Raw genomic sequence first — 18,644 nt, 5'->3', positions numbered from 1 at the left:
AGGCTCAGGGCTCTCGGATCTGGAAGGTGGCTGCGCAGTCGAGGCTAGAACTGGCCGGCTGAGCAAGCCTGGGGAGGGGGCGGGGGGGGGACGGGGGAAGAGTTTGGAAAGGAGAGGGGGGCCCCGAGCTCCACTGCGCTGTCCATTTTGCGATCCCAGCGAGGGTCCCGGACCGCCAGCTCCCGGCAGCACGGTGCCTTACGGAGATGGAAGTGGCCGGCGCCATGGGCGATGCCAAGTGAATGATGAGATTGCCATCTTCCCTTTCATTTGAGTGACAGTCAGCAGATTTGCTGCGAAGCCCGGAGCGGCAGCCGCCAAGTTGGAGTTGGGTTGTTTTTCCCCAGGACTCCGAGCTGATTGGCAGGACGGAGCTGCAGACGGACAGACAGTTAGTTGGGAGGCCGGCCTCCCCTCGGGGAGGGCTGCTCCGAGGCGCTCCGGCGGGGGGGTGAGCGGCGAGGGGGTTGGCCAGACTTGGAGTTAGGGTATCCATACTGCACCATTTCCTGATTCGGTGCGCTCCAGTGTGTTGCAGGATGCGTGCAGTGGGGGGGAGGGGCCAGCGCGGATCAGTGTGTAATTTTCTACATTACTGAATCAGTGCGGGAGGAACCTGGAGGGACGCGGCACCGTCTCCTCCCCGGGCTGCATTGTCACATCTCGCCAGCCCTCACCTCCGAGCCATGCTCTGAGGGAGGAACACGCTCTCTCCTCCTTCTCTCATCTTGCTACGAGTGAGAAAGTCATCTCACCATGGCTCTGGTCATGGAGCCTATTAGCAAGTGGCTGCCTAAGCAAGTGGCGGATTGGCTGAAAGGTACGACCGATTTCTCCCCATGTCGTCTCTGTGGCTTTCTGCTCCCCGTGGGGCTCCCGCGGGCTGGGTGGCTGCTTCTCGGGCACTAGTTACTTCACTTGGAACTGACACCCACCCCGTAGGCTGTTGGAGCTGCCGGGTCCCTCCCGACCCGGGGGATTGAGGCTGGCGGGGGGTGGGGGGGTGGGGAGAAAGCCCGCTGCCGGGAGCCCGAGGGAAGGGGCTGGGGGGGGGGGGCGGCACACCTCTCGGGCCGGGGCGCCCCCCTCCCCCAGGCCGCCCGCCCGGTCTCCGGCTCGGCGGCCCCTTCAATCGGGTGACGCGATGCAGTGGCCGTGCACGTCTGCGGGTCTTGTGCCCACTTTGAGGGCAGCATCCGGAGAGGGCTCAGGGACTCGCCGCCCGCAATCCCGGGAAATGCCGTGGCCTTTCTGTGTGTGCGTGTGTCTGTGTGTCTGTGTGTGTGTGCGTGTCTGTGTGTGTGCGTGTGTGTGTGTGTCTGTGCGTGTGTGTGTGTGTCTGTGTGTGTGTGTGCGTGTGTGTGTGCGTGTGTGTCCCTCGCTCCGTGTGTCTCCGTCCCCGTCCCCCCGGCCCCGGCTTGGCGTGGCTCGGTTTGGAAACCGCTCGTTAGTACCGTGGACAGTGCAGTGTTTACCATATAAGGGGAGCGCGGTGCTCTCCGGAGCCCAGGGCCGTCGGCCTGGGCCCGGGAACGGCTCCGCTCCACCGGGGAACTCCTTAGCACAACTTAACGGGCGCGGGGACTTGGCTACACCTTGTAGTTTGGCACACGTAGGCACGAGAGAAAGTGTTCCCTCCGGCTGGCTGCCTGGCTGCCCGCCTACCCAGCCACGGCACGGTTAGAAAAAGGGCAAAGTCGCCGTGATGCTCAGCGGGGTCACCGAGGCAGGGTTTCACACGGGGAAGTAAGGATCCGGAGAAAAGCCCACTTTCTTGGCAGCTTGCAAAATTGTTGCTATTGAGGCGCGCCGTATACCCCGTCTCTTTTCTGCTAGAGACAGCCGGGGGGGGGGGGAGGGAGGGAGGGAGGGAGGGGAGCGGGTGAGAGGACTCGCTTCTGAGGAGAAGGCCGCAAGTGGAAATTTTTACACGCATGGGAGTCCGAGATGTGGCAAAAGCCACCTGCCCTCCGAGGCACTTTGAAGCTCTGCAGGACTGGGACTTGCCGGGGTTGGGGAAAGCCATCGCTCATCCCGAGCTAAGGTGTGCTTCGCTGCCCTCAAATCCGACTGCCAGGCGGGCTCATGGCACCTCCCCCGGCTTGTACCCTCTTCTCTCTAATCTTGCCTTCTCTGAGGGCATGAACGAGATGGGGGGGGGGGAGCTGCCTTCCTTAGCCTTTTTAGCTGTAAAATCACTGCGTGGCAGGGCTGCTTATTCTCTGCACTTCCTGAGGATGAGGTACCTGGGCTCAGCCGCAGAAGTGAAATCCATCCTGCACCAGCAGAAGACAAGCCCCCCCCTCCTCCCCACTTTGGCAGCATTTGTTGAATTCTCCTCACCGCAGGGCTGTGGGGGGAGGGGGGAAGGGAGGAAAAAGGGAGGATTATTGCAGATGAATGTAAATGGTGAATCACAACCCAGAGTAAGAATGTGATATATGACTGCTGGTGAATTAAATCATACTTGTTGCTATATCGCCAAAGCCGTACTGACACCTTGAGAGCTGACGCCATGAAATCCTCAGTAATGCATGAAATGAACCCCTAGGGAACACATTTGTCTAGATTGGGGGATGGACCCACCTTCCCCGCTCTCTCATTTGGTTTGCCTGTTGCAAAGGGACAAATGGGCTGTGGTTTTTCCATAAAGAATTTTACCATTCTGTTCCCAGTCTCTCTGCCCCCCCCTACACACACACACACACACACACACACACACACACACACACACACACACACACACATAGACACAGACAGACAGACAGACACACACACACACACACACACACACACACACACACACACACACACACCCCAGTCTTCTAAGAGTTCTAGGGACTGCCTTTCTCATCTTAGGGAAGCTCACCTTCAGGGTTTCAACATTTCAGCTGCATATCACCTATTACATAAAAGGCTCAGGCAGTCCCATAGCACGGCCTAACAAGTTTGTAAATGTGGGTTAAAGCAGAAATCAAGTATCCACGCTTTATCCCTTGTAAAACGGAGCCGTGATTTTTGTGAGCACTCTGATTGCCTTGGGTGCGTGGACATTCCAAGCACCCCTGGCTACACCCTCTGGCTCCTAAACGACAACACTAAGGATCTGGAAAGAGGGCTCCCAAGATGCATCTGCGGCTCTGGGAGACGCACCTCAGAGCCTCAGTGGCGCCAGTATGCCTTAGCTCCTCACTTAACAGAAGGACAATTAGTTCAGAACTAACTTTGCTGTCATCTTCCTGATTAGCGCCACTTTACTGCCTGATTTTGCTTGGCAGATGGTCGTTTCATTACTAATCAGGATGAAGCGCCCTATTTCAATGATACCTACTGCCTCTGGAGGAATCACTGCGGGATAACCCAATCAGAAGGATTTACCTTGGGAAAAAAAAAAAAAAAAAAAAGATTCCCAAGCCTGACAAGGCACCTCAGTGCATTATAGTGTGACCCTGCCGGGCTCTTCCTCCTTGTTTAAATGGATTTATTTCAGAGCTGTGGCTATGCCGTGAAAAGTCAGCATTTCCTCGAGTGACCTAGATATAGACCATGAAATGTTCTGCTGTCTGCTTCCAAAATTGGGTCCTCCCTCAGGTTTAAGGCCACTGAACCTTGGCACTCAGTCAGAAACCTGCTTTTTACAACCAGGTCGCTCTGGCACAGACAACTGTGTGGCATTTTGCTTTGGTCTGCTTTACCTTTTCCCTGTCTCCCTCTTCCTCCGTAAGGATGGTGTAAGAACAAGAGTGTGGAGATTAATTAAGGGGTTGCAGAGCGTTTGACCAGACTGTCTTGGCTACATATGTCCTTGTGTAATACAGTTGGTATTGAAATAAGGAGTCTAGTAGAAGAGCCTGCTTTCCTTCCTTCCCTCCTCCCCCTTGCTCAGGGAGAGCTACAGCTACAGCTACAGCTACAGCTAGAGCTAGAAAGATCTCTCAAGATCCAGAAATTTGATTTCCTAATGCCCATCATCAGGTGGTTACTAGGGATTTCTTCAACACCTACTGTGTGTCCAGCTTATGCCGGGACGAAACATCAAAGCCCTGCTTTTGTGTTGTATCCAATAGTGACTTAATCAAGTAAAAGCTAGAGTTAAAAGGTGCATTTCTTTCCCAGAGGCATATATTCTGTGTGGTCAAGAAAATATTTACATGCTGATTTCATTTGCCTGTTTTCAAAGAAATAGCTAATAAGCCATGTCCAAGAGGCTGCTTTCCCCCTCCCTCCCGGCCATTGGCTATTAGAGCCTGACAGTGAAATGGAAAGGATACTCCACTCAACCGGGAATCATGGTGGCTTCGATCTTGCCATTCGCTCCCCGTGTGGTAGCCTTGAACAAGTCACATAGATTCTTTTTTTTTTTTTTTAAATAATATTATCCCTTGTATTCATTTTTCCAAATTATCCCCTCCCTCCCTCCACTCCCTCCCCCCGATGACAGGCAATCCCATACATTTTACATGTGTTACAATATAGTCTAGATACAATATATGTGTGTAAATCCCATTTTCTTGTTGCACATTAAGTATTAGCTTCTGAAGGTATAAGTAACCTGGGTAGATAGACAGTAGAAGTCACATAGATTCTTAAGGATCACTTTCCTCTTCTGTCAAATAGGAATGCTAATTCTTACCCTACTTCCTTAACAGGAGTCTGAGCATCAGATAAAATCAGAAAGTGCAAGTGCTTTGTAAATTGTGAATCTGAACGGGGGAATTGCTTCTCTTCTCCCTTCGGCTAGCTTGTCTTAGGCAGTTTTCATTAGCTCCCCCATCCAAGGATGGGCAGCTCAAATCCCACTCGTCTATTTAGCTAATTGCTAACCCTTCTGGGCAAGGACTTGGCAGTGGAGGAGGAGGCCAAAACACAACGCCCTGGCTCTTCCTCTGCCTTTCACTTGTCCCTTCTCTTACTCCAGCCTCTGGAGGGAAGTACGTGTGGAAAGAGAAAGAGCCTTTGATTGGGAGCCAGAGGATCCAGATGCAAGAGCTGGTCTGCTATTTGCAATCTGGGTGACCTTGGGGCAGCTACTTTCTCCTGTTTGGGCGTCATTATCTCCCTCTGAAAATGGAGGAAGGTAGACTGGATGATTTCCAAACAGCCTTCCTGCTGTAAGCTCTGCAGTCCCTGTAGCCTGGCTAAGTGCAAACCTGTTAGAACAGAGAGATGACCCAGCCAGACCTGTTGCCACAATATTCTTTGCCCTTAAAAAAAATGAAGTTGACTCCTCAGTTAGAATGGTAATTTATACATGTACCAAAATGATTCACTCTAATGTTTTTTTTAAAGTGACAAAACATGAGTTCAAATCTTGCCTAATACCCACCCTCCCTACTCCCAGATATCTTGGTGAATTTGGCATGTCACAGTCTTTCAGTCTCAGATTTTAATGAATGGGGATGATAATCCTCGAAACCACTACCTCAAAGGATAGTTAGGAGGGAAGCATGCTGGAAACTGTAAAATGAAACAGAAATGGGAGCCATTATTATACTCAATGATAATAGCAGATGCTGCTTAGATTTTGTGAGCAACTTAGGTTTTTCACTCAATAAGGGGATGGGGGTGAAGAAGGTTGATCAGCAGTTAGAAGAATACATCAAAAGATCAGATCTTTGTTAAAACCAATAAATGACAATATTTCACTCTCCCCAAAGATTTATTGTTTACTGTGTTCAGAATACCATATAATAAACAGAGATAAGAAAGACAGAGTTAAAAAAAATAAATAAAAATAAATAAAAACGACAGAGTTCTTGTCCTTGAGAGATCTTAGCCTGACAGGGGGATGCTAGTAGCATCTGGAACAGCTAGGGAACGCTGCAGTGGATAGAGTATCGGCCCTAGAGTCAGGAAGACCTGAGTTCAAATCTACCCTCAGACCTGCCCTAGCTGGGTGACCCTGGGCAAGTCACTTCAACCTGTTTGCTTCACTTTCCTCATCTGTAAAATGAACTGGGGAAGGAAATGGCAAATTACTCCAGTATATCTCTCAAAAAAAAAAAACCCAAATGGACACATGAGCAGTTGGATATGACTGAAATGGCTGAACCATTATTTACATTTTTCATTTCCCTCTGTTTAATTTTACTTCAACTATATCTACCATTATCTAGGGTAACAAATAAAATAGAAGTGTATTCCTAGGTGAAGAAGAACAGTTAGGTTTGAATCATTCTCCTTCACCTCCACCCCTTCTCATCGATATGGAGATACCAAAATCAGGACGGGGAACTTCTACACTTACTGCTAAAAGTGGCTCTGAATTGCAACCTGCAAAAGAAAAGAGGAAAACAACAAAGTGGGGTGGGAGAGCAGTTGACCCTGGAATATATGGGAGGAGTGCAAGGAAGAAGGGCAAGAAGAACGAAGAGATCAGGTGCTGGCTGGGACATAGATGATTCTTCTCTCTTCTAAAGCAAAACAAGGATTTTTTCCAGCTGAGTCACATTTTAAGGTTGACTTAAAATGCATCCAACTCTCAATTATTTGAGATATTGGGGAAGAAAGTACATATAATGATGTACATCGCCTCAAACACTGAAAAATCCAAAGATCTGGAAAAGTCATATTTATTTTGGTAATAAATTTGCCTTACAGACTATGCTTTTCTTGGATTAAAAATATTAAAATATTTTTAAGCACACATTTGTGATTGCAAGAGTCTCAAAGGAATATAAAGGGGAGAGGTAGGCAGAGTACAGAGTAAGGGAGAAAAAAGTAGGGGAAAGCCATGTCACAAATTCAGATTTGCTATGGCAAATACAAGTAAGTGAGAGTTGACCAGAGTGTGTGTACATGTGTGTGTATACACACACACACATATATGCATATATATGTACACATGTATGTATATGTACATATACATATATAGCTGCTATGTTGACTCATTGTTTTATTTTTAATTTTATGTTTTACTTCTGTACTTGTGACTTCTGGCAATACCCACCTCCCCAAAAGACTCAATTTTTAAAAATCCAATAAACGTACATTGCCTGGTCTTATAAATAAGCAGATTTTCTTGATGAGGGGACTTGATAAACTGTGGACCCAGCAGGCAGGTTTGATTTGTGGATTTCTTTTAAAAAATGCATGGAGAGCATCTCTGTCCTGGAAAAGAAGTATTTTTCTGCGTTTGTCACTTGTATCACGACTAAAATCCAGTTACCATGGGTCACCACTTTGCCATTAACCTCACCAGAAGAAAGAAATCTGCTTATTTTAAGGCAGAGGCCATGTTTGATGCTTGCACTGAGCTCCTGATTAGGTCTGTTCTCTTCAGCTCCTATGCTGACTCACAGGCAAAAAAAAAAAAAAAAGCTATGGCTGTATTCACATTTGGCCACAGAGCTCTTTGTCATCTAATTTTTCATTTGTCTATTTTAATGATCAGTTGGTTAACTGACATGCATGACTGGCCACGTACTGGATTTAGTCATATAGGTGGACCATTTTTCCCATACAGTGATTGCCATTTCCTATTTTCTCCTTGCCCCTTCATTTTCCCTCTTGGAGATGGAAATTTTTTTTGCCTTTTTCATTGTGAGCAATGGAAGCTAGGCCAGCTGTTCAGCCATATCAGTGGGCCCTAAGTGATTCCAGTTGCCCATTCAATTAAGATGTTCAAAATCATGACTAATGTGGATTATTGTACAATAACAATCTCATGTGGCAGTGATGGTCAGTTTTGTGATAGATCAAAGTAATTGGATCAATGGGTTTATTTTGGTGGAGTTTGGTGGTTGTCTACTGATGAAAGTATAGCTGTCCCCAGAGTGTCTCATAGTTACAGGCTAAAAAGAAGATGGAATGATGGTGGGAAGAATTGGAATGACAAAGAGAAGACTGGGGAAGCCCTGAGTACATAAGACCTAGGATTTTATGGAGTTGTTTATTAAATCTTTTAATAGTTAACAGAAGAAAGGGAGCATTTTGAAAATAAATCTGGAGAGGAAAGACTTAGGCTTAACTGGGGATGTGGGAATTTTCTTACAGTGTATCACTGAAAGTTAAAGATTAACAGGATTATTTTACCTCTTTAAAAATGACTTCCAAATGAGATACCTCTGTCAGTGTTTCACTGCTGTATGATATTAATAACAGACCCTCAAATCTCTTTAGTATTATAAAGTTCTCTCTGGTATTATAATAACTTCTTTCTTTTATTATAAAGTTCTCTTATTTACTGTTGGGCAGCTCCTAATTGCAGAAGCATATCTTAAGAGTCCTTTATAATCCCAGAAAGACAGAATCTTTAATATCGGTTTGTATTATATTAAAAAAAAAACATCCTTTCAGGAGTCAACAGAAGCATCCTGAACTATCTTGCTGTTGATCTAGATGGTCCCAGAACTAAAGTTCATTAGATAATTTTGCAAAGCCTACTTGGCTTTGCTGCTACCCCCCTGGCAATAATCAAATATCAAAATATCAAGATGTTTCTGTATGTTTGGGTCTCTGTTTTGGAATTCAGATGTCCAGAAAGTCTGAAGGACAATATTTGGCTGTTATGAGTTATATCATCAAGATGGCTAAACTGATTTTGACAGATGAAAATGTTAGTGTCTATTCAATAGGTCAATGTGTATCTAAAGACAGCCTTATCGGGAGGCAAGGTGAATTGAAGGCTATTTGTCCCAAAGCATCTCTCTCTACTAGCCTAAAATTCCACATTTAGAAATTCATTCCTTTGGGGCTTAAAAACTTTGGTCTTCCAGAATCCTCTATTCAAGTACAAATTGATTTGCAAACAACAACCCTAAACTATTATCAATATTAATCTCACAATCATGGCCCTCCTGGAACAGGTTTCAGTATGGGCATTTTGGAGTACCGGGGTAGGGGGTGGGGGGGCATGGAAAGGAAACACTGTGGAAAGGGTTGATGGGAGAGCACAAAAATTTCAAATTTGGTCTACCTCACAATTTTGTTTTAGGGCCAAGGCTAATTGTGAGTAAATTTAATAACTAATTTCAACAAATAATTATAGTGGAGAATCCAAAGCCTCCTATTCTGACAGTTACTCAGGAGTCATACTGGAACATTAGCCCTATGATGCCTAAAGCAACACTCCCTGCCTCTCTCTCCCTCTGTATTCCATAAGAGACTAATTTTCCTGATTCTTTCTGAGAAATACTCTTATTACTGCAATAAAAAACATAAAAAACATGATCTATGTTCTGTGATCTATATCCAGTCATTGGATTTCCTAAGAGATTTGATAAAAATGAACCAATAGGTTACTAGTATTCATGGATTTTCCCAGGACTAACTAACATGGGTTCTGGGACTACAAATCTTATGCCTTTTCTTTTATTGAATTAAGTTCCAATAAAAGAGTAAGGTATAAGGAGACCATATTTTAAGGCAAAATCCCAGCTTTCAGATATTTAATCTGATTTTGTAAAGTCTCCATTCATTTTACATTAGTCAGAGAATGTTAAGAGCTTAGAAATTTAGTCCAATGGTTTCTTCCTGGGGAGGTGGAAATCTAGGCACAGAGAAGTGAAATGACTTGCTCAACATCATCATTTTTTTTAATCAGGAGAGGTAAACGCCTCCTTCTGTTTCTTCAGAGGACAAACAAGCCTCTGACTACAACCCTTACTGTCTCTTTCCTACCCTCTGATGCTTGTTTATAGGCATCGAGGCCCCTACTGTGTGCTTTGGGGTAAGTTATTTCCTCTCTCTAGTCCTCTTCTGTAAAAATGAGTTATACTCAACGGACTCTAGAGTATCTTTGAGCTCTAAGCTTCTCTAATTATTTTATCTGTATTAACTTTATCTTCATAATTAGCTTTTAAGTTCCTTGTACAGAGGCAGATCCCTCTACCTCCACCACCCAGTCCCCACCCCAACATATGACCTAGCACAGAGCTGGCATACTACAGGCACTCAATCAACACTTGTCTGATGGATGAGACACCTTTGATACCAAAGATCATCAAGTGGCTATAGTCCGGTCCTTGTTTGGCCTGAATGACCACATTGTGCTGAATGTTTAGGGATGCCAGGAATCTCCTTGGGTTGAAGATTCAGAACAGCAGGGAGGAGTACACTCTCAGCCTGGAGACTGAGGGGAACTCCCAGACAGCAGGGCCATTCCAGTATTTGCCAGATCCCCAGTCCCTCTCTAGAGCTGAGCAGAATACCACTCTCAGTGGGGAGATCAGGACAGGTCCAGGCCTTGAGAGCCTCTCCAGATTTCATATGGAGAGAGCAAGGAGCAGGAATAAAACCTGGCACCAATGTCTCTATCGTAGGTACCTGGAGGAAATCACATTTAATTGTCTAGCCTACCATTCAGTAATAAGTGTCCTCTTCTGAAAAGCACCCAGTTTTCTTAGAAGAGGAATCCAATTCTAACTAAACCTTGTAACTAAAGACAGACATTTTTATTTGTATAGATAGCCTCTTCTCTGGCCTTATTTGTACTTAACCTTTCAAAAAACACTTAGAATATCAGAGCTGTAAGGGATCTTAAGAATCATTCTGTCCAAGCCTCTCATTTTTATAGAAAGGAAGTATCCTAGCCAGGATCACAGAGCTGTTTCCTGTTTTGCAGGAGAATGTTCTTTCCATTCCTCCATTTCAGGATTTATTCGGTAGAGATCCCATATAGAGTCTTTAGTGAATGTGTTGTATTCCTCCCCACAGAAAATAATGTAAACTCCTTAAAGTCATCAATTCTTTCATTTGGACGTTTGTATTCTTCACAGATAGCACACTGCCTGGGACATAAGAGGTACTTAATAAGTGCTCGTTAAATTGAATTGAATTGAATTGAATTTGGAAACTGAGTTAATCCACAAAAATTATTACATGACTCCTGAAATGATGTCAGAGAATTTCCCAGATGTCTATAGCAGATTAGTGATGCTGTTTTATGTCTTCAAGTACATTTTATAAAGAAAAAAAAAATCAACCTTGGTTGCTGAAAACCTATTTTTCATAAAATTGATGGCACCAACATGTTTCCTGGACCCAGAATGATCACCAAGCATGATTTTTTTTAAAAAAGAAAATGGCCTTTACTTCGACCATGTACCTTCTGATAATAACTTCATGTGAAGTAGGTTATTCTGAGTTGGTACTGATTGATCGCAATGATTATCTGCAGAGCAGCTGGTAGGGAAGGTGCTTTCAGAAATAACTGTTCATATATAAACACTCCTTTCACCAATGCAACCAAATTTTTATTATTATTATTATTATTATTATTATTACGACTAAAGTTCTTAGGTCTCAACAGGAGATACAGCCTTGGAAATACAAAAAAAAATAAAAATTAATTCAGTTGGTAAGCTGATTAGCTGGGCTACATTGATCCTCGTTCAGAATAATTCTATGTTTAGATGAAGGGTTTTCCTTAGCATGTAATTCCCTGATTTCCAGCTGGCTCATAAAAGAGGGGAAGGAGGGAGGGAGAGGGAGCAGGGCTGTCAGTGACGCCAGGGGCTCATTAGCAGTCCCATCACATAAGCTTCTGGCGAATCCCTTTCAATCTTTTTGCTTTTCATTGAAAATCAACTACCTGCTTTGTGGGAACATGTCCTGGTGAATCCCCCCCATTTTGTACAATCTTTTAAAACAATTATTTAAATTGTGGGCCCAGTGAGAAACCCCAGGATATGACAAGGTTTTCTGGGTGTTCAGTTTGTAATCTCTCAGCTTTGTTCTCTCCAAACCCCATCCTTTGGCCGTCTGCTACAGGCAAGAGCATTTCAAAATTGGAAAAGCACTGTGTCTAAAAGTCATAAGAGAAACCAAAAATATTGGCTGGATTTGGAAACCAAAGGAAACTCAGAGGTAACAAAAACCTTTAAGCCTTATGTGAATTAGTGTGTGTGTGTGTGTGTGTGTGTGTGTGTGTGTGTGTGTGTGACACACACACACACACACCTTTAAGAAAAAGTCCTTACACCATCAGGCATAGGTTAAAAAAGATTCTTGCCACATTGCCCTTATTGGTCAATTGGAGAAATGAAATGAGGCATTTACTGTTCCAGTTCAAAAATAGCACTTGGATTGATTGAGACCTGGGTTTCTGATTCCCATAGCTCATGCCAGCCGTGACCATGGTACAGATTCAGTACTGGATGCTTCTTAGAACCCTTTTCCAATCAGCCAGTCATGAGGAAACAGGAGGTGAACTGAGCTATTATTCCCACCGAGCTAGCCCTGATCACCTCCCTCAGCTTACCCTTCTCAGTGGCATCTTTGCTTCTAGTGTAGCAGTTCTGATGGAGCCTACTAAGAAGGCCAGGGTTTCCTGGCCAGTTACTGATAATTGGGAATGGGAAATTGTTGTAAAAATCCTAAGCCAGGTGGTCAGTATAAAAACCAGACTGTGGTGAGCAATCTGCCCAGCCCTAAGTGTTTGTCCCTCTTCCTAATGAGACTCATTAGGGCCTTGTCCATGGCAGAGAACTTCTAGCTAGCTTGTCTTTCCTAATGGACCCCACTCAACCTTTGCCTTCTGGAGAGATGGAGAAAAGGGTGAGGACCAGGCTCAGTCTTTTGTCTTTCACAGAGAAGAAATGGAATTTTTTTTTCTCCACTCAATGCTACTAGAAGGATCAGAAGTGATGATGAATATGGACATGTTCTGTCAGATCCAAAGTGTTTACAATGCAGGGTATTAGTCCATAGGAATGGGCCAATCTGATGAAAAGAAGGGAATACCCTTATTCATTGCTAGGAGCATTGTACTTTTATGATGCTGGCAGTATATAATAAAGGGTTAAAAAGTGTAAGCTCAGAGAGGAAATGTGGTATAAAGTGAGAACCTTTGGGGTTTGAGAATATTGTCAGCAGAATATTGCTTCTAGCACTTACTACCTATATGACATTGTGAAAGGAACAATTTCTTTGGGTCTCCATTTCCTGTTCTGTAAAATGAGGGGGCTGAATTAGGGAACCTTTAGAAATCTCTTCTGGTTCTAGATTTATGATTCTATATCCTAAGCACCTTGAGGTCAGGGACCAATTCATTTTTTATCTTGGGTTCCTCAGAATCTAGCACAGTACCTGACACATAGTAAATAATTAACGTGTGTGGAATGAAATCGAATTGAAGGTCAGAAGCCTACAGTTGTCCAACATTTTGAATACAAAATTGCCACATTCAAAACTCCTATTCTAGTCCACCCGGGGAAAATAATAACTGAAAGAAGGATTTCACTTCAACTTAGGCAGAATCAATGCAAAGACCACGGCAATGACTTTGAGAAATGAAGATTTTTACCTGTCTTATTTTAGGAGGGGAAAAAAATCAATAGGTTGTCAAGTCCAGGAAAAAGGTTATCTCACAGGCTAGGTCAAGGATGATCAGTGTGAGTATAACCTTCCAATAAGGAAAAAGGTGTCAGGCAATCCAGCTTGATGATGCCATTGATCCCTTTTTAGGCAAGTTGGGTAGGCATAGGGATGTAGGGTTAGGGAAAGGCCTCAAGAAATGCCCCCTCTCTAAGACCAAGTAAAAACCAGGAATAGGAACAGTAACATGAGTGAAAAGGAGGGAGATGAGGTGGAGACAAGAACTATAGTAATAGCCAACCTTTAATATAGTGTTTACTATGTATCAGAAACTCTGCTAAGCACTTTACAATTATACTCTCCTGTCATTCTCACAATGACACTGAGGTGGGTGCTATTTTTTTCTTTATTTTACAGATGAGGAAAATGAGGCAAACAAGTTGAGTAACTTGCCCTGGGCCACACAGCTATGTCTTAGATTTCACCTCATATATTCTTGATTCCAGGTCAAGCACTGTCTCCACTGTGCCACTAAGCTAGCCTGTGGAGATGGGAGTAATAATGACTTAGGTCAACCATCATATCCAATAAGCCTCAGGTAACCTCTTTCTGTAGTTACCTCTTTCCTCTCCCAAGAGGCTTGCCTCTAATCTGGCCTTAGTGGCTAGTTTCCCTTCAAAGCCTGATGTTCATCTGCCCTCTATCCTCGCTAAGATTAGGGTATGAATTAGGGATCACGGGATTTTTGAACTGGAAAGAACCTTACTAGTTACCCAGTCCAGACTCCTTATTTTTACATAAGAGGCTTTTGGAGGTGAAGTGATTTTTTTCAATATTGCTTAATAAGTGCTAAGTAGGGAGATCTGAACCCAGGTTTTCTGTTTTCCAAGTTGAATGTACTTTCTATTATCCAACATTGCCAAAGACTTTCTCCCCATTAATCTCCTTATACATTAGGGAAAGAGTGGGCAATTCCTAAAGGTAATAGAGGGATCCCCTGACCCTATCTATGCTTGTGCTAAACCACTCTAACCTAATCCAGATCCTCTTTGCCTACAGTGTTCTGTACCTGTGACCTCAAATTTAAACCATGCTCAGTTGCTATAAGTAGCTTGAGAGGATTAAAGGTTCATCATTGATCATGTAACAATAGTAATCATGATAATAACTCATATTTACATAGTGTTTTGTGGTTTGGAAAAACGATTTCTAGACTTTATCTGATTTGATATGAGAGTTGGAGGGTACTAGATTACCCCTTCCTCATTTTACAGATGAGTTGTTACATCACAGAAAAGACATCTGGGGTTTCCAAACACAGAATGCATAAACCTATTAAAAATAAACTTCAATACTTCAGTGTTTCAGTTCTTTTAGTTGTGGATAGTTCCTTTATTGATGTAGATCCACTTATCTACTCCTTCTCATCCTGTAGGATTCTCATCCCTGTTCTCCCATACATTCTCCACCTAGTGCTAGAAGGCTTCCTCTCGTTGTAGGATCCTAGGTAACTAGGAACTGGAAGAGACCTCAGACGTCACCTAGTCCATCGTCCTTTACAGATGAGGAAACTGAAGTCCAGAAAGGGTAAGAAACATGCCCATGTTTACATATGTAGTAAGCATCAGAGGCAGGTTTTGGAGCCAGGTCTTATGATTCCAGAACAAGTCTTCTTTTCCACTCTACCTGGGCAACAGTGAAACACTTGGGATGTCCATCTGTTATATCTTGCTCTTAATACATGACCAGTCCTCCCTCCCTTTCCTATCATACATTTTCCCCCAGAATATCCCTTAAGCTTTGCTATATTGAACATATAACTATATTGTGGCCTACATGTACTCCCATATATATTTCCATTTTCCACTGAATTATTGCCCTTTCAGTCATTCACAACTGTGAACCTTCATAGATTGTGATGTTCCAAGATTTATAATCATATAGCATCCACCAGGAGGGTGTTTGTGCCAAAAAACAGTAGGAGTTTTAGCTGAGTAGTGGGGTCATTAAAAGCACTGAACAGGTTTTTTAGATGCAATTCAGACTACTATCTCCTTCATATTAAATTCTGGGTCCAACTTATCCATCTGTGGTGCCTGTCTGAGATATATACTGTTGGACAAGTGCAATGGAATTACTATCCAGTTGCAAAGCATATTCTGGATAGTAGACATTTGTATCCATTTTATTTTTCTTATATCGATTGCTAGCTTAATCTCTTTTGAATAATCTTGAATTTCATTGAGGAAGCCCTGTAACATTCTAGGATCTAGTGCAATTAGCACAAGGTTATGCACAGCATCATATGGGGGAATGCCCTTACATTTAGACCTGTCCTAATCGACATTCATAATCAGATCATTGTTGAACATCTCTGTGTTCATATTTATTAAGGACATAGAGAAAGTTTAAATATACATGAAACAAAATTATGCAGATTATTTCTTGGTGCTTAATTACATTCTCCAGTTTTGTTGGCATGAACCTTGCTGTAATAACCAAACTTGAAAGGAATCCCTCTAACTACTGTCATCCAAAATTCCTGTTTATGAGTCATTTGGTTTTTGCAAATGAGCTTTCAAACCTTTCAGGGTCTCTTTGGAACCTGTATGTGCTACTGAAACTAAGGCAAAATCATTTTGGCTTATTGTCTCCTGTTGGACCTGGTGTTTTCTACTTCTCATGTCACATTTTCTAGTAGGATGTTCTCCAAGGAAATTTAGTTAATGTGATCAGGAATGGGCTAAAAAAATCTTTCTGTTCACTTACCCTTGCTATTTATCATTGAAAGCAAAAACTGAAGTCCAGGATCCAAAGAAGATAACCCTGCTTGTTTCCCAGAAGGACTATAGATGTCTGATCACCTACTTGATAAACAAGGTACATTTATTTATACATATACACATATACACACATGTGCATGCAAAGAATTAATTCTCTTTCTCTAGCTCTTTGAATCAGCTAGGTGACACATTAAATAGAGTACAGAGCCCAAAGTCAGGAAGACCTTAGTTCAAATTCAGTTCCAGACACTAATTAGCTGTGTGACTTGTCAAATCAGCCTCTGTGCTCCTCATTCTCCTCATCTATAAAATGGGGGTAATAACAGTATCTATCCTAGGGTTATTGTGAGGCTAAAATAAAATAATATTTGTAAAGTTCTTAGCATAGCCCTTGACACATAGTAAGCACCATATAAATGTTAGCCATTATTAGCTATTATTTTATGGCTAGAATACTATCTCCTATAACCCATGATTCTGAGTCACTAATCGACTTTAGCTTTCTTTACAAATGGGTGGGAGAATGTTTTAGCAGGATTTAGACTGGCAAAGTACAGTAAACTCTCAGCAAAGCTATATGTAGCAGCTTCCTGGTATTTTTAGTATTTGCTATTTCTACGTGTGTTTCTTTGAGGGGGAGGTCTATTTGATTGGCTTGATAGTGGAACAGATTTACTCAGGACAAAAGAACACTAGGCTCTTTTTAGGAATAAATTGAGCAAAATTTTACAACTCAGAAAGATTGGAAGAGGGAAAGGCTGGCTTATACTTAGATTTGACTTTTGTCAAAAGGGTGATGACATAGTCTATCCTGTTTACTATCATCCCTAACTGACCCCTCAGGACCATGTAGCACAGTCTATACCTTTTCATCAAACCTTAGCTAACATAAAAAGTGTGATGGTTAAGGCAGTATGTGTTTTAGCACTACATATGGTGAGAGTATGCCTTAAATATAACATTGTGATCTTTCCTTTACTGGCGCGAAATACTATGACCTTAATGCTTAGCTAATATGGAGAAGGAAGGGAAACGAAGGAAAGAAAGAAAGTAGAAGAAAGAAAGGAAGGAAGGAAGGAAGGAAGGAAGGAAGGAAGGAAGGAAGGAAGGAAGGAAGGAAGAAAAAGGAAGGAAGGAAGAAAAAGGAAAGAAGTAAGGAAAGAATGGAAGGAAGGAAAGAATGGAGGAAAAGGAAAGGGAAATGGAGAAAAGGCTAGGAAAGCAATGGAAAGGAAAGGAAATGATGGAGGAAAAGAAAGGAAAGCAATGGAAAGGAAGAAGGAAGGGAAAGCAACAGAAAGGAAAAAATGGAAGAAATGAAAGGAACAAGGAAAAGAAAAGAAAGGAAAAAATGGCAGAAAGGTAAAGGAAAGGAAACAATGGAGGGAAGGAAAGCAATGGAAAGGAAAGGAAAGTGGAAAAGAAAGGAAAGAATGGAGGAAAAGAAAGGAAAGGATAGAGGAAAGAAAGGAAAGAGGAAAGAAAAAATGGAGGAAAGGGAAAGGAAAGAATGGAGGAAAAGAAAGCAACAGAAAGAAAAGGAAGAAGGAAAGGAAAGGAAAAATAGAGGAAAGGAAAGAGGAAAAGAAAGGAAAGAATGGCAGAAAGGGAAAGGAAATGAAAGAATGGAGGGAAGGAAAGGAAATGACGCAGGAAAGGAAAGAATGGAGGAAAGGAAAGAAAAGGATGGAGGAAAGAAAGGAAAGAGGAAAGAAAAATGGAGGAAAGGAAAGCAAAGAATGGAGGAAAAGAAAGCAACAGAAAGAAAAGGAAGAAAGAAAGGAAAGGAAAGGAAAGGAAAGGAAAGGAAAGGAAAGGAAAGGAAAGGAAAGGAAAGGAAAGGAAAGGAAAGGAAAGGAAAGGAAAGGAAAGGAAAGGAAAGGAAAGGAAAGGAAAGGAAAGGAAAGGAAAGGAAAGGGAATAGGAAAAGAAAGGAAAAATGGAAGAAAGGGAAAGGAAATGAAAGAATGGAGGAAAGGAAAGGAAACTATGCAGGAAAGGAAAGAATGGAGGAAAAGAAAAAGGAAAAGAAAGGAAAAATGGCAGAAAGGGAAAGGAAAGGAAACGATGCAGGAAAGGAAAGGAAATGATGCAGAAAAGGAAAGGAAATGATGCAGAAAAGGAAAGGAAGAATGAAAATAAGGAAAAGAATGAAGGAAAGAAAAGCAAAGAATGGAGTGGAGGAAAGGAAAGAGGAAAAAAAGGAAAGGAAAGGAAAGCAATGGAAAGAGGAACAAAAGGAAAAGAAAGGATGGAAGAAAGGAAAGCAATGAAAGGGAAAGAAGAAAAGAAAGGAAAGAATGGAGCAAAGGAAAGGAAAGGAAAGAATGTAGGAAAGGAAAGGAAAGAGGAAAAGAAAGGGAAGGGAAGGGGAAAGGAAAGAGGAAAGAAAAGGGAAAAGAAAACATGGTGGAAAGGGAAGGAAGGAAGGAAGGAAGGAAGGAAGGAAGGAAGGAAGGAAGGAAGGAAGGAAAAGAGAAAGAAAAAGGAAGGAAGGAAGGAAGGAAGGAAGGAAGGAAGGAAGGAAGGAAGGAAGGAAGGAAGGAAGGAAGGAAGGAAGGAAGGAAGGAAGGCCTTTTTGATCACTGGAGGTGCCTTGGGAGC

General features: G+C 42.8%; 1 protein-coding gene across 2 annotated transcripts in view; it reads left to right on the top strand.

Annotated features, from left to right (window-relative positions):
- The first annotated feature begins 599 nt into the window (after positions 1-599).
- The window catches only part of LOC141548478 (connector enhancer of kinase suppressor of ras 2-like), a 555,144-nt gene continuing 537,099 nt past the window's right edge, over positions 600-18,644 (top strand). For both annotated transcript variants that reach the window (XM_074277397.1, XM_074277398.1), the window contains exon 1: positions 600-820. In XM_074277397.1, the coding sequence (XP_074133498.1) occupies positions 757-820 (64 nt within the window). In that variant the 5' untranslated portion in view covers positions 600-756. The remainder of the gene's footprint in view (positions 821-18,644) is intronic.

Source organism: Sminthopsis crassicaudata, chromosome X (assembly GCF_048593235.1).
Source record: "Sminthopsis crassicaudata isolate SCR6 chromosome X, ASM4859323v1, whole genome shotgun sequence".
Classification (NCBI taxonomy): domain Eukaryota; kingdom Metazoa; phylum Chordata; class Mammalia; order Dasyuromorphia; family Dasyuridae; genus Sminthopsis; species Sminthopsis crassicaudata.
Note: the sequence above shows the minus strand (reverse complement) of the source record. Positions and strands in the feature narration are given on the sequence as shown.